Source organism: Bidens hawaiensis, unplaced genomic scaffold (assembly GCF_021521415.1).
Source record: "Bidens hawaiensis isolate Kalapana, Puna unplaced genomic scaffold, B.hawaiensis_p1.1 tig00026670_1, whole genome shotgun sequence".
NCBI classification, from domain to species: domain Eukaryota; kingdom Viridiplantae; phylum Streptophyta; class Magnoliopsida; order Asterales; family Asteraceae; genus Bidens; species Bidens hawaiensis.
In genome coordinates this window covers 87,357-112,835 of record NW_027494301.1, presented here as the reverse complement: position 1 = coordinate 112,835, position 25,479 = coordinate 87,357, and the positions used below count along the sequence as shown (strand labels likewise).

General features: G+C 35.5%; 3 protein-coding genes, 1 long non-coding RNA gene and 1 pseudogene across 4 annotated transcripts; 1 reads left to right on the top strand and 4 right to left on the bottom strand.

The window, feature by feature from the left end:
• Positions 1-750: 750 nt before the first annotated feature.
• LOC143573910 (acid phosphatase 1-like) lies at positions 751-2,289 on the bottom strand. Its single transcript, XM_077058673.1, has 3 exons — positions 1,707-2,289; positions 1,061-1,270; positions 751-931 (listed from the first exon to the last, which is right to left on the bottom strand). The coding sequence occupies exons 1-3, from the start codon at positions 2,147-2,149 to the stop codon at positions 757-759; spliced, it is 828 nt and encodes a 275-aa protein (XP_076914788.1). The 5' UTR covers positions 2,150-2,289; the 3' UTR covers positions 751-756.
• A 774-nt stretch (positions 2,290-3,063) lies between these two features.
• LOC143573902 (acid phosphatase 1-like) lies at positions 3,064-4,128 on the bottom strand (annotated as a pseudogene).
• A 2,829-nt stretch (positions 4,129-6,957) lies between these two features.
• Positions 6,958-7,673, bottom strand: LOC143573909 (uncharacterized). Its single transcript, XR_013142498.1, has 3 exons — positions 7,628-7,673; positions 7,209-7,412; positions 6,958-7,105 (listed from the first exon to the last, which is right to left on the bottom strand). It is a non-coding gene; the product is annotated as an uncharacterized LOC143573909 (long non-coding RNA).
• Positions 7,674-9,789: 2,116 nt separating this feature from the next.
• Positions 9,790-13,708, top strand: LOC143573908 (beta-carotene isomerase D27, chloroplastic-like). The gene is made up of 7 exons (XM_077058672.1): positions 9,790-10,015; positions 10,112-10,251; positions 10,658-10,750; positions 10,831-10,892; positions 13,010-13,116; positions 13,197-13,289; positions 13,543-13,708. Exons 1-7 carry the CDS (start codon positions 9,790-9,792, stop codon positions 13,650-13,652), a joined length of 831 nt encoding a protein of 276 aa, XP_076914787.1. The 3' UTR covers positions 13,653-13,708.
• A 1,943-nt stretch (positions 13,709-15,651) lies between these two features.
• LOC143573901 (acid phosphatase 1-like) lies at positions 15,652-16,065 on the bottom strand. Its single transcript, XM_077058668.1, has one exon. It carries the CDS (start codon positions 16,063-16,065, stop codon positions 15,652-15,654), a length of 414 nt encoding a protein of 137 aa, XP_076914783.1.
• Positions 16,066-25,479: the final 9,414 nt, after the last annotated feature.

Below are 25,479 nucleotides of genomic sequence, written 5' to 3'. Positions count from 1 at the left end.
GATCCATTTAGGATCTTTTTTTTCTCTCTCTCATATTTAGGATCATTTTGGGAATTATCCCTTCTTTTTTTACAAACCCACCTATTATAGCAAAAAAATCTTTATATTTGCATCTTATAATTGAAAAATACTTATAATAGTAATCACATGATACTGGTGAATATGATGATATTAACATTAACATATTATATGAAAAATATATCATATAGTTGTTACCATGTGAATACGATATCATGATCTATTAAACAATAACTTATAATAAAGTTGGTATTTGTTTGATATTGTTTTTATAAAAAATTATTGTATTCTTTTGCTACCTACTTATGTCCTTAAGCATCCCAATACACGTCTCTGACTCATGTGGATAAAATGTAATATTTGTTTGATATTTTTGTGATAATAAGTTATTGTTTTCTACTTTTATTTTCCTACCTCTTTTGTACCTTTCATACATGTACAAGCATATGTGATCGGTGCATACCCATTAAAAATATTTAAAAAGTGTTTATGAGGTTTTTTTGTAGCAGGTTTTGGTGATGAGTAGGCCGTAAAACCTTAACATAAGTGAGCATTGATGTCGTAACTACGATTTATTGTCAAGATTTTGCCAAAGAAGACAATCATTCATAATAAATAATTCGCTTCCTAATTATTATGAATTAAGTTTGGTTTTCTCAAATCTGGACAAGCCTTATTAACACAAACTTATACCAACAAGCAACTTGAGACACCCATCGATGTATATCGTGTCAACGACTAACCAATGTAATACATAGGATCGGGCAGCTTGAAGGTGCGATCTCCAGGGTTGTTACCGAGCAAATCGCTCCATTGATCACCCATGTTACCTCTAATCCTGTATCCACCCTCTTCTATCTCCTTTCTTTTGCTTGATTTGTATGCCACCGCATTACTATGATCATTGTCTCCCCTACACATATTTCCAAACAATATACATTACTGTAATAACACGAAATGCATGCATGGAAGTAGGTGACAACAATGATTTATTCAAGATAACTTTAAATAAAGAGTTTAATAAAAAAAATGAATTACTCACTTTAGGATGAGCTTTAGCCATTGAGTATAACCAACTGCCTTTAGATTTTTGGCACGAGGTTGTTTAAATTCTTCCTTTGTTCCGGTGAGAAACACGATCTTAAATCCGAGCTTTACGAGTTTTTTGTATAATTTAAGAGACCCTGGTATAGCCGGCGCTGCCGCTTTCTCCACCCACTGGTTAAACTTTGTCCCATTAAATGGTATGAACCTTAATATTCAACACAAGCTTGTTAATATGCAAGAACACTATAAAAATGAAAACATGAAGGAGATAAATATATTGTTATTTTAGAAGTTATTAGCACATTCATACGCCACACTATAAAATATGAAAAGAAAAATAGTTTTTCACTTATTTAGCTTAATTTCACGTTTCATTCTTATTACTATAAGATTTAAAATACCTAATGTATATAGCGGAGTCATAGTAACTCTATATCTTTATATATATACAGGGTAACTATTCATGATTCTCTAGAAAGAGAATAAAAAAAATTAAAATAAATGTTTGTAAATAAGATACACGTAAAATAAATAGAGAATGCATGAGAATATATGTATAAAATATAAACGAAATTTAAAGAGAAATGATGTTTTTAATTAAAATATATAGATATAGATGAAGAATATGAGTACTCTTATACCCGAAAGCGACGTCATCACGAGCGTAATAAGGTATGTTAGAGAGTGTGGTTTCATCGATATCAAAAACCCAAACGTCCTTGCCATCACCTGTGAGGTTAAGGCCTTTAGCATATTTATAGGCTTCGGCCGCAACTATATCGCAGTCCTTGCGGTATTGTTTCCCGAGCATGTAATGCCCGACATAGTCTACACATGACTCGGGAATTTGTGTCCAATCCCTGAGGTTGTTGGCTTCGACGGCCACACGCCAACTCAAGCAGTCGAGGTCGGGATGTTTGTGGCCGGCGGAGCCGGAATGTGGCGTTAGGAAGTGGATTTGGTTGTTGACCGGTGATGCAACGGCTGTTTTGATGGTCAACATAAGAATAAGATATGAGAAACCCATGTTTTGAATGGTAATTGTTTTGTTATGTGGTACCTTAATCATGGTTAAATAAGTCATGTTTTTGTAAGAAGGTCTCTCTTTGTGATATATTACGAGTTTACCACTTTAATCATTTCACATAAATTTTTTTGTTATATAACATGTTTCTAATTAAAATTATATAAAAACCATCAAAAATATATGTATAAAGGAATCTTTAGTTTAGTTTAGTTAAATTTTTTAATCGATCTTCCAGCAATTCTATGCACATGTGTGATCATATTGAAGTTCGCTTAAACACATTGACTTTAGGTATGATTTTCTTTCTTTTTTATTTTTCTTTTGGAATGGGTTGGTCTAGGAAAATAGTAATAGATAGTAGGTAACTGGCATGATTTGTTTTGTGACATATTCGTTTATGTTTTAAACTGTCAACACATACAGTATTGGATTACAAAAATATTTACTTTTTCTTCAATGGTTATTACTCGTTTATGTTTCAAACCATCAACCCATAACCTTTCAAGTGTGAATGGAGCATGCTCTCTTAAGTATTTGTTGTCGTTTTTACTCACAAACTAATAGAAGCAGTTATCACTTTATCCCTTCTAGACTCTAGTGGCATCACATATAAAAAAATGGCGACTTGATGTAAATGAACACATGGCCAGGCTAACCTGTCATCTAAGATGGAGGGACTAAAACTTGCCAACTAAGACGGAGGAAGTGAGTCAAATATGATTTATTGTCCTATCATTTTTTTCCTCTCAGCTGGCTGTTCACACTGTCAAATAAATTGTGTTTAGTTTTTTTCTCAACATTCTTATTTAAAAAATATTGAAATGAAGTTGTATTTAATATAAATTATTTTTTTTAATCATAAATTGTACTTATTACTGGTACCTTGCGGAGTTGCCGGCACAGTTCGAATCAAACAGATACCAACCCGAACCACATAAGTATTTGTATCATTGTTTGTTTTACGGTTTTGATCAATGTAAGTCGCTCCATTGATCACCCATGTTACCTCTAATCCTGTACCCAGCCTCTTCTAACTCCTTTCTTTTGCTTGATTTGTATGCCACCGCATTACTTTGATCATTGTCTCCCCTATATATTTTCAAACAATATACATTTAAAATAAAATTACATGAAATGCATGGAAGTAGGTAACAATGATTTATTAAAAAAAACGTTAAATAAAGAGTTTTATTATTTTATAATAAAAAAAATGAATTGGTGACCTTAGGATTAGCTTCATCCATTGAGTATAACCAACTGCCTTTAGTTATTTGATACGAGGTTGTCTTGAAGCTTCTCTTGATCCAGTAATAAACACGATCTTAAATCCCAACTTTACAAGCTTTTTGTAGAGTTTAAGAGACCCTGGGATCGCTGGCGCCACGTTCTTCTCTGCCCACTGGCTAAACTTCGTCCAATTCATTGGTACGAATCTTAATATTAAACACAAAATAGTTAGAACGCAAGTGCACAATAAAAAAAATACTAAGAGCAATAAATAAACTTTTTAACGAGTTTGTTGTTGTTATTATTATTATTGTCACGTCTCATGTGATTTGATACCTTACCACTTGAAAAGACAAAGACAGTAAGTAAATTAATGAGGGTTTAAGAAGTTATTATACCCGAAAGCGACATCGTCACGAGCAAAATAAGGGATATTAGAGAGTGTGGTTTCATCGATGTCGAAAACCCACACGTCCTTGCCGTCACCGCTGATGTTAAGGCCTTTTGCATACTTATAGGCTTCGGCCGCAACAATATCGCAATCCTTGCGATATTGTTTCCCGAGCATGTAATGCCCGACATAGTCTACGCATGATTCGGGAAAGTGGGTCCAATTCCTGAGGTTGTTGGCTTCAACGGCCACAGGCCAACTCAAGCAGTCGAGGTCGGGATGTTTGTGGCGGCGGAGCCGGAATGTGGTGTTAGGAAGTGGATTTGGTTGTTGACCGATGATGCTACGGCTGTTGTGATGGTCAACATAAGAATAAGATATGAGAAACCCATGTTTTGAATGGTAATTGTGTTGTAAAGTGGTAGTACCGTAGTACCATAATCGTGGTTTAATAAGTCAATATTTTTGTAATAAGGCCTCTCTTTGTGATATATTACGAGTTTACCACTTTAACCATTTCACATTAAATTATGTTATATATAGCATGTTTTGATTAAACTTATTAAAATAATATATAAAATGAATATTCTAATTGTATTTGTACTGTACACATGCATCCATAAGGTATGAATCGAATACTTTGTGAAGGTCAAAGGAACAAATGACCACCAAATTTACTAAAGGTGATTTAAGTATTTAACCCATTAATGTTGCTTGTGGGACGGGTCTTGAGTTCATACTTCAACACCGCTCGACTGAAGTTCGCTTAGTGTAAAAACATACTATGTATATCATCATTAAAGGTCATCAAAATTTTAATATATATATATATATTAGCTAATATTCTCACAATTTGCATCCCTTAAAACTTTGTTTTAACACACATTTATTTAATTCACCAACATTCTTAAAATATGGAACATTTTGATAGTTTAGCTATTAAAATGTAAAATTACCCATTATATAGTTTTATGTTTTAGGATTTAATTTTCCTTATAAAATAAGTATATATATATTAAAACTAAAATTTCTCTCTCTCACATTACTCACTATTCATCAAATGTGCCCATTTTTTAAAGTCTCTACATTCATTTGCTAACTTTAGTTAATTAAATTTTGTCACACAAGTTTAATGAATATATTTATTAGCCCTCTACTTTAATTAATCAAATTTAGTTCGCTAAACTTTTGCCATGCAAGTTTAGTAAGTATGATTTTTTGCCTCTCTAATGTAGTTACAAACTTTGGTTTATTAGACTTCATAAACAGAACTAATTTCGATCAACTTTACGATGCGTACCGCCACAACGCACGGTAGTTTTTGAACATGTAATACAATTAATCCATTCCACCGCAACGCGGGACAAAATTACTTATTATTAAAAACAAGAAAAAAAAGTATGTAAAACAAAATAATATTATGTAGGGGAAAAACATACGATTTTGTCACATTACTTATTTTAAGCAATTACAATAACTGAAAAAGTCACATGATCTCTTCAACTAAGGAAAGTTCAACTTACTCATGTGGATTTTGTTTGATGTGGATGGATGTTGAAATTGTCATGTTAAATAAAGATGTTAAACAATAAAAGGATTTTGATGGATTTTAAGCAATACATATCTTAGTTTCAATATGCCAATGTGTTTAGATATACTCCGTATTATGAATTAAGAATTTAAGATAGCTTTTTTTCTGTTTTAGTTGTAGTGTTGTACTACAATTCTACAAATCAAAACTCAACCAAAACAAATTTGAATTACCAATTTAAATTCCTTACTATACTCAAACAATAACAAGATAAACATAAATATTCAAATAACAAATCCCAGTTTAAACCCAATACATATTCACCATAACTTATAAATACCTCCTATTTTATTATTTTCACCATCATTCATCATCGATCTCCCTCCAACAAAACTTACAAATATGAAAACCATTAACCGGAATATCCTCTTACTACTACTACTTCTCCTCCACCTCTTCATCACCGGAATATTCCCATTGACTTCCATCCACCACCATACTCACCATTGCACCACCACCTCCACCACCCCACTCCACCGTTGCCTGCCACCGTTCCCGCCACTACCACCAAACCACCCACAACAAGAAGAAATCGATCCAAGATACGGCGTTGCGAAACGATTAGTCCCATCCGGACCAAACCCAATTCATCATTGAACCAATAATCAAATCTACGATATGGGTTTTTGTTAAAACTTGAAATCTTGGATGCCCATATCGTTTATTCGATCAAACTCATTTGAATCCCGTCAATTCGTTTCAAGTTCAAGATCCATAGTGAAGAAAAGTAGTAGTAGTAGTACTTTTTATTTTTTTTTCTTTTATAAATATGTTTATAGAAGTATAGGTTTATAATCTGAAAATAGGATTGGTGATTCGGTTCTTGTTTAATAATTAATTGGTTAGTTAAGTAATGTTCAAAAATATGCATAAAAACCCAAGTTTGGTCATTAATCAGGTTTTATAAAAGTTATCACAGTTGATTACATGATCTGCCACTAAATTGATAATGTATAGGTAAAATCTTTAGGTGAATGAGCAAAGTAACCATTGATAATATATCGGTAAACTGCTACTAAATTGTCATCGGTAATATGTCAGTAAAGGGTCATCGATAATTTAGGAAAAAGCATATCGTTTCCAACACAACACAATTGTCGGTAATATATCATTATACTACCTGTCGATGATCAATCGGTATAATCTTTACCCGATTCATGTTTGCAAATTGGATTTTAATAAGCTAAATAATTACTACGTCTAGCATTATGAAAGTGCATGATAAAGTGTTCCTCCTTAATTGGCGATGGTTTTACTGTTTCAGTCGTATTGTGACAAAAATGTGTAGAATTATGAGTAAATTTAAAGAGTGTATAAGTTAGCCGGTCTACACTTGCTAGCAATACACCGACTATGCCTTAATGATCTCTATGCGTATCTTGTGCGATTGATATCTTGGAGAGGGATTTTGATTACGGATCTTGCTTCAAATTCTTTGGTATATATGGTTCATTATTGTTTATCTACTTGTGTATCTTGGTTTCTTAAAGAAAATATTCATTCATAATAAGTGCTTCGATTCCTAATTATTATTCGTACAAACTAAGTTTAGTTTACTTGACTTTGAACAAGTCTTATTTATACAACACACACCAACTAGAAACTTGAAGCACTGATTCTTCGATATTGATTAACCGACTTAGTACATAAGACTGAGCATCTTGAAGGTGCGATCTCTAGTGTTGCTACCGATTAAATCACTCCATTGATCACCTACGTTTCCTCTAATCCTGTATCCAGCCTCTTCTAACTCCTTTCTTTTGCTTGATTTAAACACCACTGCACTATGATCATCATTCGGTCCCTTCCACATAGTTTTAACAAATATGCATTTTGAAAAAAATATTTGATATTTTCATAGTAAAACTGAAATAAGGAATTCTCATAGACGGTCTGAAATTACTGACTTTAAGAAGAGCATCTCCCATTCAGTATAGCCAGCTGCCTTTAGATTTTTTATACGAAGGCCCGTGAACTCTTCATACAATCCAGTGATAAACGTGATCTTAAATCCTAACTTTATAAGCCTTTTGTATAACTTAAGAACCTGGGGTATGGCCTCAGCCTCTGCTTTCTCTATCCAACCCGCACACGTCGTCTTGTTAATTGCCCTGAATATTCATGATAACATGTTCCAATGATTAAAAAAGAATCTATCCGGTTTAAGGAAAAACACCATTTTTAATGGTTACTAATTACCAACTGCCACTGAAGCGCATTTGGCCCAATGGTATCTTATAGTATAATAGGTGTTCCCTCCATTTGGACACCGAGCGTGGTTTAAATGGATTTAGTAGTAGATTATTAGTTGTAAAAAAAAAATTACCAATTGCCTTCAGTAAGGAAATATGGGAGATTAGAGAGTGTGGTTTCGTCGTAGGCAAGTTTGCAGTCCCGACTTTACTGTTTTCCACGCATGTATTGGCCAACATAGTCAAAGCATGCTCCAGGAACTTTTGTCCATTCCCGATGAAGAAGTCAATACCCTGCTGAGCTGTACTGAAAACTATATTTGTGTTATAACGAAATTTCAGAAAATGTTATAGAGTCATTCAACGATTCACCAGCATATCGCTGACGTATTTTCAAACTGTTTTACAAGAAGACGTACATGTTAGATCAGACATAATAGAAGATTGAAAATGTAATCGTTAGATGTTATTTGATGGCTAGGATGTTTTTAAAAGATAAGTATTGTAAATTATATGTTCTCAGGTGTGCTTTGTTATATCAAACGGGTATTTCAAACCCGACATTTTAATAAATAATACTAAAAGACTTCCGCTAAAAGAACATAACTATGATATTTTACAAAACCGGTATCAACTATTGACCTTACATCTAGGCCTTAAGGCCGGGTGTGACAATAATGGTCCAAAGTCATCCAGATACTGACGTCTCAACGTGATCAGTGATTAGCGTTCGTCAAATAAGAGATACATGTCAAAATACTTTTTTTCACGGTTTTTAAGTCCGTTGCGTATCGTTGTGGCTTCGGGAACACATCATCGCATAGCGTGTTGGACAAAAATTCTGGATTTTATTCTTTGTCCGTCACGTATTGCGGCAAACCTTTCTCCACCCACGTGACGGGCTTCAGCAGCAACAGTTACTATTTTATTCAACTGCCATGCTCCGTTTTGTGTGCCAATCATCCCGAGACTCCATCCCGTGCCCGTTCAAGTCCAAAATAATTGCGTTAATGTCCCATGACATTTAACACAATAAGCACGTATTAAGTATCATTGTTCATACAATAAACCAACTAAAACTATATAATTAATATACAAAAATGCAATATTTACACCCGACCATCAGTTATCAATTCCATCGTTTAAGAGTGAACAATGTTTCTTTTAATTAAAGAGTATCAAAACTAAAACCTTAATTAAACTTGATTTACAGAGTGGCAAAGATTTACGGCTCTAGCTTAAGACCATTAACATTTCATTTCGCTCCACTCCTAAAATTATAGTAATTAAGATTGCATCTTGTTTGTAAATACGAAATAATTAAATCGTATTATAATTCATTAAAACTTTCAAATAATATTATAAATGTATATACAAATGTTAGTTAATTGTTGCAACCAAAATTGATTAATTCAGTTAATCATTTCTAAAGCTAGCAAATTACCCTTATCATATATATACATACTTGTTTCTAATTATATCATCCATCATACAAACAATTTCACTCACTCGTAACTATTGTTACCCAACAATATGATTAAAAGTGAATCAAACAATTATACTAATAATGTATTAACAACTCAAATGGCTTTTAGTGTTCCCTGTGTTGGGTTTAATGTGGAAGTTGTTTTTGGGCCCAGTTTAAGAGAACTTTGGCGCACGATATTAGAGGATCAAATGGGTTGGCCCGTTATTTTTAGATAACGCTCATATTAGTTTTGTTGGTGAACAAGTAGAAAACCCTAATCTTGTATCTATTTATACTTATCCTTATACTAGTAATATCCCCTCACGCGTGAGACATAATGCAATAAGAAAAGTATCCTGGTTGCAGCCCGTGGACGTAGGTCAGCCGACCGAACCACGTAAATCTCGCGTGTTTATCTTCGTTTATTATTTCTCTTGCAAAATATTTGTGTTTGTATGTGTTTTGCAATATCTGAATCCCTAGATAAGTAGATAACAATGACGATTTGCCGGTTGCCAACTTTTACATCATTAAAGAAATATATGACTCATCAAATGCATGATATATAAAAGAAAATTAAGTTTGAAAGCTAATACGTTGCAAACACCGGCCAACTCTATTGGCATATGCGGAACCAACCAAATTAAAATTAGGCATGAGTAAAGAACGTGATAAAGTCATGAACAAATAAATAATTCTTGGATGGGGATAACAATGCAAAGCATCTAATTAAGTGAGTGTATGAAAATTCTGTTTTGTTTGTATTATTATGTCTTGCCTACAATAAGCATCCACAACTCCTACATGATTCTGGATCTCATTTCCTATATGGAAACTACCATATTTTCAACTCCAGTCCCATCTTCGACACTACTCACAAGTCGATGGACGTCAAGACCAAAACATAGCCGCCACCTTATAAGTGTATCTCTACTCAAACCATCACCGACCAAGACGGAGGCCATGAGTATAGCTACCAAAACCGTCTATAAAGACAACTTTTTCGAACATCTAGCCATTGATTACCTCTTCAAAGCTGTCCAAGATACCGTTGGTTGGTACAATATTATTTAAATAATTGTGAGATTCGATTATATCTTAATGTTATGTTTCCTTGTTTTAATTACTGGATATTCGTGCGTGCACGTAGGGATGAGAAACGAGGAGAGCGGGTATGAAAGCTTGGTTGTTGCAGCCAGAGCGGTTTTCCTAAGCTTTGAACCTATCCAACAACGCGAACTTGTTGTAAAGGCTCTTCAGTATGCAATTCCTGGGCCACTATCTGTCCTGGCAAGTCCTACATCTTATGCTATTTTTCCAATTATTTTTATATAATTACACACAAAGGACTATTATGATGCAAAGGGTCGAATAATTGTTGGCATAACTATAGTAATTATTTTATGTCATCAGAGTAAATATCATTGTATTGTAATTACTTTAGTTGTACAAAGTAGACTAGTAGAGTAATTACTATCGTTATACAAACAATTACGCTAATTATAACCTTACAACCCTTTACATAAACCACGATGTACTATATACACTTTTGCCACCAAATCCCTTTCTTTTCCTTTAATTCGTACGCTTCGTTTTGTTTGTATTTAATCTAAACTCTATTATATTAAAGATGAAAACAAACAAAAAAAATCCTTAGTTATATATATCCACTAGTTGTAATTTAAAACTCTTGCAGATCAAAACATTGTTTCCACCTTCAAAGTTCTCGAGGGAGTATTTCGCAGCATTCACCACCATCTTCTTCCCGTGGCTTGTCGGCCCATGCGAGGTCCTAGTTTAATCAATTCCTATTCACTAAGTTATCTGGTTTGAAAATATATACTAATTTGTTTCCATTATTAATCAAAGGTAAAAGAGTCCGAGTTTGAAGGGAGCAAAGAGAGAAACATCGTCCACATCAAAAAATGCCGGTACTTCTTCAATCCTCTATGATTTATTCTAGTATTACTAATTCTTAAAGTTTTGTCATGTCTCATTGTTACTGAAAAAGAAAAAGGATATATATATATATATCATATGACATTCTAGTTATTTTTTCACTCTTCTCAAAGAAGTGCCGATTGAGGCGATCCTCAAGTTCGTCGTTTATGACTTGGTATGGGACATCCCGTTTGAGAAAACAAGGAACATTCTCTTAGAGCGTTCACAATAAAGACTCCGAAAAACATTAAAAAACATGCATAGTCATCTGTCCTGTCATAAAAACGTACACTCAAAACTCACTAAATTTGAAATCTTAAAAACACCTAAATATATTGTCACATCATCATCATCTTTGACACAAAATATTTTTATTCAAGACTCATTTCCCACACATGGCCCCACCACCTACAAAAACACATGTTTTTGGTAGCCTTGTGGAAAAACACATCATAAAAACTACACTTACAATAAATAAAAATGAGTGACGTGGAAACATGCCCAAAAACAACCCCTAAAAATGCATTATTGGAAATGCTCTTATATAACATGATGGGTTTCAAGTGAAAAACCAAACCACGCACCAAAACAACCATGCAACGATAGCCTCCTCGAGCAAGCATATCTCTATATGAGAAATTGAAGACCGTGCTTAATGCGATCGAACAATAAAGCACCCGGAAGTTCTATTAGCTACCTCTGGGTCACAAACCCAAGGAAATAAAATGGGTGTTCAAGGTCAAGAAGATATTTTGGGACAAACTATTAATAGAAGGAGTTTGGAATATATGGTTGTGTAAATGCTTGAAAATCATTGGAGTTTACGTGGATGACTTCATTGTAAATTGTTCTGCCGAAGGAAGAACTGGAAAGTTCAACAAGGAATTGGAAACTTAAAAGTTATATTAGTGATCTTCAACTAATTCTTACTATATAAGAATAGAAGTGTCACAAAGAAAGAAAGATGTGTCACTTAAATGGATATCTTCTCGTTTAAGATCAATATTGAAAACTAGTCCTTCCCATCAAGTTTAGAAGGATTCTGAGAAGCCGAGTGATTTATGTGGTGTGCCTATAAGGAGGAGATTATGGATTATACTCTGGAACCGGGTGGACCTACCTAATTTAAATACGAATGCATGATTCGGTCATCGAGGGTCTATTTTGGTATTAGGTAATGTCATAATTGAATAGAATGGACGACGAATGAAATGAACAAGAGAATGCAATATATTATTGTCATTCATTTATTTTTTTTGGTTAACCTATAGAATGGATCAATGGAATGAAACATTACTTCTTTAAGTTATTTGTAATCACAAAAGGACATAAAATTGAAATACAAGTGAAAAAAGTATATCTCTACCCTAGAGTAAAGAAAATTTACCAAAAGAAAACAACGGCAATGGCGACGGTGGTGGTAGTGGCGATGGAGACGGCTACGGTGGTGGCTACGTCGATGGTGGTGGCAACGGTGGTTGTGGCTAGGTTATGTGGTGGTGGTAGCGAAGGCAGTGGTGACAGCGATGGCGACGGTCGTTGTCAAATGATGGCAGTGGAAGTGGTGGTGTTGGTCAGGTGATGGTGTCGAGAAAGTAGGTTAAAAGAAGAATGAAAATTAAAAATAAAAAGGTATGGGGTGCCAAGGAATAGTCCATTCACTAACCAAACACCCTTTTCTTTTCTCATAAATTACAATGATTCATTCCATTCCATTCCATGTATCATTCTTTTATACCAACAAGAAATTAATGATTTAGTTTAGCGAGAGTTACAATCTCACTACCCCACTGTATACTTTTAAGTCACTATATCTTAGCATATATAGATTAGTCTATTTAAGGTATCTAGATAGCTTAGCAATATGTGATTTCCGTACTGTGCTTTTCAACTTTTCAAGTTCAATTTAGTATCATTTTATTCTGGCAAACCCTTTTTCTAACTAGTTTCATCCTCCAACCTTCTCAAGGCAGGTCAACACACACGATCCAAAAGCTAACAATAGCTGTAAACTTATTCTTTTTTCCAGAAAATGAACATATAACAAAAGACTCATGACTTAACATGCATAACCTAACATTAATGATCATATATATGATTTGGGTAGGTTTCTAGAAACGGCTAATTGCGCAGGAATGTGCACCAATCTATGCAAGATACCTTCACAAGAGTTCGTTAAGACCTCCTTTGGCATGCCGATGAACATGGTTCCGAGTAAGTTACATAACTTTCACATACGGCTAACTAAGTTAGTGTCACTAATAAATTTGATCCTATACATTCCTGAATTGCAGATTTTGATGACATGAGTTGTGAGATGATATTTGGGCAAAACCCTCCAGCCTTGCAAGATGATCCAGTACTTAAGCAGCCATGCTATAAACTATGTATGTAATTAATTACTACTTCCTTTCAATTCGATCGATGTGTTCTTAGTTAGTTGGCAAACTCTTTAGTTGATGAGTTAAACTAAAAATAACTTTTAGTATTACGTGAAACCGATTCATGCAAGTCTAAGAATAATACATTAAATATCGTTACAATTATAAATGCAAATACTCTCTTATGAGAATAAATATCTGTTTTATCAATTAAAATAAAATACATAATTCAGGTTCTCATATTTCTGTATCTATGTAGGTAATGTGAAACATAAGCATGACACAAGCTGCATTACCAAAGGTCACGAAGAAATGGAACAAACAGAAGTAAAGGAATACATAAACACTTTTAATTATCATCAACAATAAGGTGGAAATGTAGCATTTTCACAACTCAAACCATTATATCATGTTGTTCAAATTGGTTATTTTGTCTATTGAGAATGAAGAAAAAATGTAGTTATACTGAAAGCAGTTTATAGTTTACACGAATGATGATTAGATGTTTGTATGTGGAATCTACGTGATTATTTTGTTATGTTCACATGAAAAATATGAGATGTTAAGAAATTCTTTGCCTTAAATATCACCAAGGCGTTTGAAGTGCAATGGTTGTGGATGCAAGGACAACTCTAGTAATCAATATTAACGATGAAAAGTTTTCACTAGGACAGCCAAAAACAATTCTAGAACCTCTCATGGGATTGATTCCGTCGATGATCAGTCGATATAATTTTCACCCACTTCATGTTTGCAAATTGGATTTTAATAAGTTAAAGAATTACTATGCCGATTTTCGGTTTTATATATAACTTTTAGCCTTTTAGGTACGATTTAACGAGCGAACTCATTCTTCTTCGGCGAACGAACCCGGTGTCACGAGATCACTGGAAACATTTCACCGTTCGCCGGTGAAAAAACAAAAACTTGAATTTTAGAGAGAGACAACGATGTCGTTTTCTTAAGCTTTGAGTACATGCCATTTAATTTTAGGGAATCCATGGAGAAGAAAACGGTATGAGGAGAAATCTTGTCATTTTCTTTGCGCTCACAAAATTTATGTCCAGACAAAAATTGCTTTAATTATAATAATACATGTAACACCGTATTTTGTTTAATAGTCGTCATCATTGATCTATATTTTTTATTATTATTTTTAACGGCTAAAATATTATTAAAAAACTCAAATGCCTAGCAAGAAGCTTGAAACCAAGGAACGTATAACACCAAACTTCAATTTTTTTAAATGTACAATTACACAAACTCGACCAATCATGTTCCGCCGCCCCCTATTTTTTATCCATAAGAATATACTCCTTTAATTTTGATTTCCTCCATCATTATTAAATTATTAATTCGAACTTTACTTGCTATCAATACATCAACTTTACGCCCGTTTCTTGAACATAATTATCTCTGTATGAATCTCGTACGATTGATATCGTTGGAGTGGGAATTTGAATACAGATCATGCTTCATTTTCTTTTGGTAAATATGATTCATTATTGTTTATCTACTTATGTATCTTGGTTACTAATAATGATAGTATATAATTTCTTAAAGCAAATAATCATAATAAGCGCTTCAATTCCTAATTATTATTCGTACAAACTAGGTTTAGTTTACTCGACTTTGAACAAGTCTTTTTTATACAACACACACCAACTAGAAACTTGAAGCACCAATTCTTTGATGTTGATTAACTGAGGTAATACATAGGATTGGGCATCTTGAAGGTGCGATCTCCAGGGTTGCTACCGATTAAGTCGCTCCAGTGATCACCTATGTTTCCTCTAATCCTGTATCCAGCCTCTTCTAACTCCTTTCTTTTGCTTGATTTAAACACCACTGCACTGGGACCATCATTCACTCCCCTGCACATAGTTTTAACAAATAAACATTTTGAAAAAATTATTTGATATTTTCATAGTAAAAATGAAATTTAGGAATTATCAGAGACGGCCTAGAATCACAGACTTTAAGATGAGCTTCTCCCATTCAGTATAGCCAGCTGACTTTAGATTTTTTATACGAAGGTCTATGAACTCTTCAGACATTCCAGTGAGAAACACAATCTTAAATCCTAACTTAAGTTTTTGGTATAACTTAAGAGCCTGGGGTATGGCCTCGGCCTTTCCTTTCTCTATCCAATCCGCAAACGTCGTATCGTTAATTGCCCTTAATATTCATGATAACATGTTCCAATGATTAAAAAAAATCTATCAAGTTTTAAGGAAAAACACCATTTTTAATGATTACTAATTACCAACGGCCATCAAAAGGCATTTGACCCAATGGTATCTGGTAGTATAATAAGTGCTCCCTCCATATGGAGGTCGAGCGTGGTTCAAATCCCACAGTAAGCAGATTAGATGGATTTAGTAGTTGGTAGTAGATTATTAGCTACTAAAAAAGATAGTTTACCAATTGCCTTCATGAAGGAAATATGGGAGATTAGATTGTGCAGTTTCGTCAACGTCGAAAACCACACGTCCTTGCCGTCACCAGTGACATCGAGGCCTTTGGCATACGCATAGGCTTCGTCACAGACAAGTTTGCAGTCCTGCTTGTACTGGCTTCCACGCATGTAATGGCCGACATAGTCTACGCATGCTCTAGGAACTTCTGTCCATTCTCGGACGTTGTTGGCCTCGACGCCGAACCGCCAGCTTAAGCAGCTGCCGGAGCCGGAATGGGGCATTACCAAGTAGTTTTGGTTGTTGGTTGGAAATGCAACGGCTGTTGCAATGGTTGCCATAAGGATGAGAAACATAAAACCCATGTTTTGAATAATAAGATGTGTAGTAACGTTGAGTTGTGAAATGGTACTATAAATAACCTTTGTTTGGTCGAATAGGGCTTTGTTTTTCTATATATTACGAGTTTACCACTTAGGGTTCCAATCATTTTACATAATATAAGATTTATTTCTCATTTATCATAACTATTTTAATTGTATCACATGTAAATTTAGCATACAAGATATTAGGGCTAGTTGATGTGCAACCAATTGTATGCCAAGTTTCAATATATATTTATAAAGGTTACACTTTCAAATACTAAGCTACTAGTATACAAATGTGAACAATGAACATTGTAGAAATCAATATTGATAAAACTTTTAAAACTAAATATACTAAAACTAACTTGTGATCCAAAGCATAAAGTATACCAAAGCAAATAAAACAATTTTGTTGAATATTATACAATTAATATAAGCAAATTTCACACGACTAATTAACTACTTATACTAGTGTATAGTAACCTCAAATTAATATTAGTTATGATTGTCAGTTTAGTTACATATAATCTAGTTAATTGATTTAACAATAAAAAAAAATTGATTAAAAAAAATCTCAAAATTGGTAAGTAGGTTATAAAAGCCTTGTATCTAGACACGTGAAAATCATCGGAATGAGGCGGGGTTCCTTTTGTGTATCCTTTGGTAGTTTGATCCCCATCTTTTATTTTTTAAGCTTGTTGTCTTAGTTATCTCTTTAACTGTGGACAATGTTACCCATATTTGGACCATGCTACTCTGGATTAGTCCGTAGATTTTTAAAGTCATGTGTATATTAAGGAAAAAACTACCTTCAACGATAGGAAAAAAACTTTGAAATCAAGAATAACAATCGGAGTCAAAACTAACAAAATAAATACATGAAACTCTTGCGGTCAAAATAACGTGAAAATGTTGGGGTAAAATTAAATTAACAAAACTATTGAAGTTAAAACGAAATTAACAATATTATTGAAATTAAAACAAACTGGGCGAAGCTTTCATATTCTATTTTTCATATTCTAAATTATGTAGTAGAGAGTAATAGTAACTCTCTGTTTATAGAGGGTTACTATTCATCATCCTATATAATTACGTGAGTGTGTAGTGAAATAATAATAAAATAAATGTTTGTAAGTAGATTATAAATAGGAATAGAGAGTTGGATGTGATCTTCAATCATCTATTAGTATAGTAAGATAAGATAAAATTCATATAAACTTCAGCCAATTAATTACTTATACTACTAACCTCAAATCATCTATATAGATTTTAAAAAAGGATCCTGACGCCGATAATGTTTCTTTTTGGAATATTATAAGTTTCATTTCCGGTATATATTTTCTAATGTATAAACTTCAATCAAAATAATGGAATAATATAATGACCACAATGAGTTAATTGATTAAATCTCCCTGCTTCTAGAATTTGGCTCGGGTTTGAGACACTCACGCCCTTGATGACTTTTTATGCGGCGTCGTAGATACTTAATTGCAATATCTGAAATTTTAATTTTTGAATATATTTTAAAAGGTTATTAGTTAAACCAATGAAATGACAGGGTTGAATTTTTTTTTACTTAAGGTTTTTTAAAACGTTGGTAATTTTGCAGTTTCAGTATAATTTATAATTTAGTTAAATCTTTTATATCGTGCATGGGTAAAAAACCTACAAAAAAAATCGGTATTAGTATTGTTATTATCTTAACTGTCATAAACATTCGTTTTTAATGTTTTCAATTCAAATGTCTTTATTGGTAGCTATACCGTGCGCCAGCTAGATAACGGTACCTTTACAAACCAAATCGATATCACTTATCACATAACACAAAACGGAAGGGGGAAATCTAGTTGATTTTAGTTACATATAACCTAGTTTAATTATTTAACAATAGAAGAGAATTTATATCAAAAAAAAAATCTCAAAGTTGAGGTGGGTTCTCTATGTACCTTTGGTTCCAATCTCTTTTCTTTAAGGTCCTCGTTGTTAAGGATTGGACGACGCATATACAACGTTATCCACTTTACGGATCATTATGTTTAGAATTTTTAGTTTTTTTGTATAATGGCCAATAAACAAATAATTGTCTATATACTGTACGAGGTGACTTAATGACAAAAGACCACCACCAGCTGGCCCAACCCAGCGTTACTGAGCCCTTAAGCATCTCCAAGTTATCTCCAATTCTTGAGAAAAACCAATTGTTAAAATCTTGAGGCCCTTAGGATCAAACCAGTAATCACATATATCTTAGTCTTCCTTCATTAAGTCATCCATGTTTTCCCCAAAATATTGTTATTAAGAATTAAACCTGGAGGTCCATTGAAAACCCCAGCTTCCTATCACTACACCATTTAAAAAAACAATTTAGTAGACAAAAAGGATTGTTTTGTAGATTTTTTTAAGGCATGTGTATAATAGAGAAAAAAGAATTTCTAGATCCGTTGATTGACTGATAGAGAATTTTTTTAATATTGTATAATAATATAATAATTGTAAAACTTGAAATTAATTTTATATTTTTAAAATTAATTTTTGTATATGTATAAAATTTGAAATAATCTAGGTCTACTTGATTATTTTGTTAACAATCTACTTGATTATTTGAGAAATGATGAAAATATTAGCTATTCAAAAAGAAAAAGAAAAAACTAATAAAAAGGCAAAGTTATTTTTTTTTTCAATCTCACACACACATTTGGTCATTGCCAACATAACTTTAAAATATCAGTACACACTAGGAGAGGGAGTAGTGGCAGTAGGTTGCGCCTATGCGCCTAATGTAAGCTTAGGGGATTAGGAAAAGAGAGTATTTTGGGATATCTAGACGCAGTGGTAGGGGGCATAACTAGGGGTGAGAGGATTTGTATAGGAGGTGATTTTAAGGGACACATTGTTAAGGTTAACGATGGTTTTCAAGCCGTACATGGGGGTTTCGGTTTTAGTGATAGGAATGAGGCCGGCATAGATCTTCTAGAGTTTGTGGTGGCCCACGACCTAGGTATTATAAATTCGTACTTTAAGACGGTTGTGGCTCATCATCGAATGCTGGTGGCATATATAGGCTTCAGAATAAGCTGAATGTTCGAGAGAGGAAATGTACACCTAGAATTCGATGGGGAAATTTGAAGGACGAAAATCTTCCATTGTTTAATAATAAACTTGCAGACATTTGCTCGACTAAATGGGGACTCAACTCAGGTCTGGGATTTATGGCGACGAGGATCATTCAAGTAACAAATGAGACTCTCGGGTTTACAACAGGAAAGGTAGGTAGGCAAAAGGAGTCTTGGTGGTGGAATGAGGTAGTACAAGACAAGATAAGGGACAAACAAGGAAGTTTTAGGGAGCTTATGAGGTGCACAAATGAGGAGGAGCGAGTGGAATTGTGGGAGACATAAAAAATGGCCAAGAGAGAGGCAAATAGGGCAGTGTCTGAAGCAAAGAACAAGGCCTATAAACGGATGTATGAACGTTTAGAAACAAAAAAGGGGGAACATGTTATGTTTAAGATTGCCAAAGCCTGGGAGCGTTGAAGGCAAGATCTAGGGCCTGTGAAGTTTATAAAGGATACAGATGGGCATGTACTGGTTAAGGAGCATGACATCAAGCTAAAATGACAAACCTACTTCCACAACCTTTTTAACAATGGGAGAGCTTATTAAGAAGAATATGACAACCCAACCTTTCAACGACAAATAAATTCTATTGCTGACGTATCACACAAGAAAAGGTGCATACTGCACTTAGGAGGATGAGAATGGCTAAGGTGGTTGGCCCAGACAACATACCCATCGAGGTGTGGAAGTGTCTAGGAAAAGGAGTCATGTGGTTAACTACTTTGTTCTATAAGAACGAAGGAGACGGCCAATGTTGTGGTAACTACCGAGGAATCAAACTACTAAGTCATACTAAGAATATATGGGAAAAAGAGTGATTGAGGTTAGAATTAGACGGGAAACTCATGTTACGGTGAACCAATTTAGCTTTATGTCTGGGCGTTCCACCACAGAGGAAATACACATTATAAGAAGATCGATGAAAAAGTATAGGGAGAAGAAGCGCGACCTTCATATGAAGTTATTGACCTAGAAAAGGCGTACGACTGTCACACCCTCAAAATCCACTAACGGAGTTTTACCGTCAGAGGGTGTGACTGGCAGGATCGGAATTATTAGTTATAATCAAACCAAAGAAAAACGTTTAAATGTAAATAAGTGCGGAAGCGTAAACCATATAAATAAAGATGATTCAAACAATGCATGTTCCTAGACCGCGCGCCCGCCTCGGCTACCTGAGAATAACATACTAAAAGTGTCAACACAAGGTTGGTGAGTTCACAAATTAAATAAGATAAATCGTTTAGCGTTTTGCGTAACCTCGTTACGGCGTTTCAGTGTTGCGTAACCCCGTTACGACGTTTAAGTGTTGCGTAACCACGTTACGGCGTTTAAGTGTTGCGTAACCACGTTACGGCGTTTAAGTGTTGCGTAACCACGTTACGGCGTTTAAGTGTTGCGTAACCACGTTACGGCGTTTAAGTGTTGCGTAACCACGTTACGGCGTTTAAGTGTTTTGCATTACCAGATAGTGTTACGTCAAACTATATATCGATAGGTAGCTAATCTATACAACAAGTATCGCTAAGTGGTTCGCGACCGAAGTTGACTGTTTATCAAGTGCCCGTCACCAGGTCAATCCAGACCATGGTAAGTGTTAGCCAAAATTACACCCACTCAACCTCCAGTTGAGCTTAGCGTCGGGTGGGGTTTGTCAAACCCAGTAGTACTACTCAACAGTGACTCGCTATTCCAAATATTAACCGGTCCGATGTGTGGGACTTCAAATGTTACGTTTGCCGCTTAGCCTTTACAAGTGATATATAATTTATAACAAAATCTTAAATATGCGTTTATCTCAGAAAGTACGTTTATCGGAGTATGTTATCTCCCCCAAGTGAAAAACGTTTGAAAACAGTTCAAAGAGCGGGGTAAGTGAAACTCACTGTTTGCGAAGAATTTCCCAAATTAGATCACCAAGTGATGCGCGTCGTAGAACTCTCTCTAGCGTTCTAAATTAACAAAGAGATTTTCTAAGTGTCGGAACGTTTAACGAGTCTCTAGACTCGGCACATAATACCTATGCACATAACATGTGTCGTGTTTCGTTTTGTGGATCGTGTGTGACTTAAACAAGTACACTTGTGATACAATACGTGTGTGAGCAATTACTTTCGTGTCATGTATAAACAATGTACATCACTAGCAAATACTCCCCGTAAGGGCAATTTAGTCAAAATACGACAATTAATTAGCAATTACTCCCCACAAGGGCATCTTGGTCAATTTATGACAATCAATTAACAACTATCATATTTCATGCAATTTCACAACAATCAGCAGCTAATTTCATCGAGACAGAATTTCTACTTGAAAGATTGTACTATTTCACCGATCATAACATCTCAATTAATTCACCAAAAATCATCACTGAAGCATACATGTCTTAGGTTTCCAGAACATATTTTATTTTATTTTTATTCCACATAGATTTCTCATAATGATCAAAACACTACAGCAAACTCATATCAGTCAGATTCATGCGCAACAGAATGTTATTTGTAATTCCCGTTAAACGAAAACTCCAATAAATGCAAGACCACTTGGGTTAGGTTCCTAACTCAATAAGTCAACTTCCAGAAGTGGAACCAACCCAATTGGCCTCGTAGATTATGAGATATAACATTTACAAAACAACCTAACAGCAGGTCTAACAATTCAGCTTTGCACCACGTTTTTGTAAAATCATAAAAGTTAACTTTCACACGTCCAAAAATTACAAATTTATATTCTTTAGAAACTAGACTCAACCTAGTTTATTGTAATATCAATTATCTCAATCAAATTCCACTTTAACATCCCGTTACAGTCATTCAAACATCAACAACACAATCTGTCCAGAAACTGTTTGCATCCAAACTCAACAATTTAACAATCTATGAACTATCATGCATTCACATAACACTCTAGACTCCATAAACAATATCCATGCATATCAATTACACCCAATAAAACTAACAATTAAACATAGAGGATGCATAGAATAGTTGTTTATACCTTCCTAGCACCTTAATCTTCAATCAAACTTGAAAGATCTTGAGTGTGTGTGTGTGTATATTGATCGATCACAAGGAGAGGGGAGAGGGGATGGCTGGCTGATTTGGGGTTAGGGAAAAGGGATGGGAGTTAGGGTTTAGGTTTATCATGTATTTATAGACTAATATGTTACACCTTGGCCCCTCAACTCCTAAGTATTACTTTTTCTAGAACATTCTATCATAACTTGCACCTTAAGTTAACATTAAGTATTTCCTTTTTCTAGAACATTCTATCATAACTTGCACATTAAATTAACATGACAATAATATTATCACATAACACATAATCCTAACACATAATTATCACATCATTAGTGTTTTAGTGTGTTTCATTTATTCATCAACCGTTTGCGTTTCGGTGCAAATCCCGAAAGACTACTACACATGTAGTAAGTGTTAAGCGTCATTTAAACCCTAGTTTAAATGTAATGAAGTTTGCGTTATAGATTCAATAAATCTAAAGTTTGAATTGACGGAGTTGCGTTAACGGAGTTAACCTGAAATTGACGATTGTCACATCATTCCCATGTTAAAGAATTTTCGTCCCGAAAATTTGAGTCAAGTCGTGATGAGTGTCTGAAAAAGTAAGAAAAATTTTCAGTTTGTCATATCATCCCCTAGTAGAAAGAAATTTCGTCCCGAAATTTAATTCATACTTCCGGTGATTTCTGACGGTTTGCCGGGTTTCGCGGTTTTCTGTGTTTGGTCAGCCCTTCAAAAAGGTGAGGATACTTTTTCATCATTTGATTCTCGCGTTCCCACGTGAACTCCGGTCCACGTCTCGAGTTCCAATGAACTTTAACAATTGGAATTTTGCTGTGCTTGAGCGTTTTGGTTTCCCAATCCAAAACCTCAACTGGTTCTTCAATGAAGCGTAACTGTTCATCAACTTGCAGTTCCTTCAAAGGGACTACTTGAGTTTCATCGGATAGGCATTTCTTTAAATTCGATACGTGAAAAACGTTGTGTACACCGCTGAGTTCTGCTGGTAAGTCTAGTCGGTACGCCACTGGACCAATGCGTTCCGTTATCCGATAAGGACCAACATATCGTGGGTTGAGTTTGTTTCGCTTTCCAAAGCGAACCACACCTTTCCAAGGTGAGACTTTGAGTAACACTCGATCGTTTACTTGAAATTCGAGAGGTTTTCGGCGCTTGTCAGCGTAACTCTTTTGGCGATCTCGTGCTGCTGCCATGCGATTTCGGATTTGAACAATCTTTTCCGAAGTTTCGAGTACCAGTTCTGGACCAGTGATTTGGCTGTCACCCACCTCTGCCCAGCAGAGTGGTGATCGACACTTCCGTCCGTACAGTGCTTCAAACGGCGCTGCTTTAATACTTGCGTGGTAGCTGTTATTATACGAAAACTCTACCAAAGGTAAGTGGGGTTCCCAACTTTTTCCGAAATCCAACACACATGCACGCAACATGTCCTCTAAGGTCTGAATAGTTCGTTCACTTTGCCCATCCGTCTGAGGATGGTAGGCTGTGCTCATATCAAGGCGTGTGCCTAGGGCGCTTTGTAGTGACTTCCAAAAGTGCGAAGTGAAACGAGAATCTCGATCAGAAATGATTGAGACAGGCACTCCGTGTCTAGACACTACTTCTTTCATGTAAACGCGAGTCAGTCTTTCCATTTTGTCCGATTCCTTAATCGCTAGGAAGTGCGCGGACTTAGTCAACCGGTCAACGATCACCCAGATGGTATCGCATCCCGTTGGTGTCTTAGGTAATCCCGTGATAAAAATCCATTGAAATTTGTTCCCATTTCCACATGGGAAGTTCTGGTTGTTGCAGCAAACCAGATGGTTTCTGATATTCTATCTTGACTCGGGCGCAAGTCAAGCATTTGCTCACGTAGGTGGCGATGTCGGCTTTCATGTTCGGCCACCAGTAAAGTGCCTTTATGTCGTGGTACATTTTATCTGAGCCAGGGTGGATAGAATGTCGAGACTTGTGTGCTTCGTCCATCACTAGAGTTCTCAACTTTCCGTATTGTGGAACCCAAATCCGGTTCTCAAAATATCGGACCCCGTCCGATTTGGTTTCAAGTTGTTTGTCCATGCCCCGCATAAGTTCTGATGGAAGATTATCATCTTTCAAAGCTTCAAGTTGTGCATCGCGAATCTGGTCGGGTAAGCTAGCATGAATTGTGAGTTGCAATGCTCGTACTCGTCTGGGTTTATCGGTTTCTTTTCTACTGAGGGCGTCGGCCACTACATTGGCCTTGCCAGGGTGGTACTTGATGGCACAATCATAATCCTTAAGCAACTCGACCCAACGACGCTGTCGCATGTTCAGCTCCCTTTGATCGAAGATATGCTGGAGACTCTTGTGGTCGGTGTATATGGTAAACTTGGTACCGTACAAGTAATGCCTCCATATCTTAAGGGCAAACACCACAGCTCCGAGTTCCAAATCATGAGTCGTGTAGTTCTTCTCGTGAATCCGTAGTTGTCGAGAGGCATAGGCTATAACCTTCTCGAGTTGCATCAGCACACAACCGAGACCTTGTATAGATGCGTCACAGTGTACCTCAAAATTTTCCGTTCCCTCGGGGAGGGCTAGAATGGGGGCGCTACAGAGTTTGGTTTGCAACAGTTGAAAAGCGGATTCTTGCGCGTCACCCCAATTGTACTTAGTGCATTTTGTGAGTCAAAGCAGTGAGGGGTTGAGCAATCTTTGAAAATCCCTCGATGAAACGCCGGTAGTAGCCGGCCAGTCCTAGGAATTGCCGCACCTCAGTCGGAGTCTTAGGTGCTTCCCAGTTTTTGATGGCCTCTACCTTACCGGGATCGACATGGATACCATTCTCGTTGATCACATGTCCTAAAAAGTGAACCTCGCGAAGCCAAAATTCACATTTTGAGAGTTTAGCATACAGTTGTTCCTTCTTCAATAGTTCCAAAATTACCCTTAAGTGATCTTCGTGGTCAGTCTCGTTCTTGGAGTAGACGAGAATATCATCGATGAAAACAATCACAAACTTGTCGAGGTACGCCTTGCATACTCGATTCATGAGATCCATAAATACGGCTGGTGCGTTGGTTAGGCCAAAAGGCATAACCGAAAACTCGTAGTGACCATACCGTGTTCTGAAAGCCGTCTTAGAGATATCTTCTTCGTGCACTCTTAGCTGATGGTAACCAGATCGTAGATCGATCTTCGAGTAGTAACTCGATCCTTGAAGCTGGTCAAACAAATCATCGATTCGGGGTAAAGGATAACGGTTCTTGACCGTCACCTTGTTCAACTCCCGG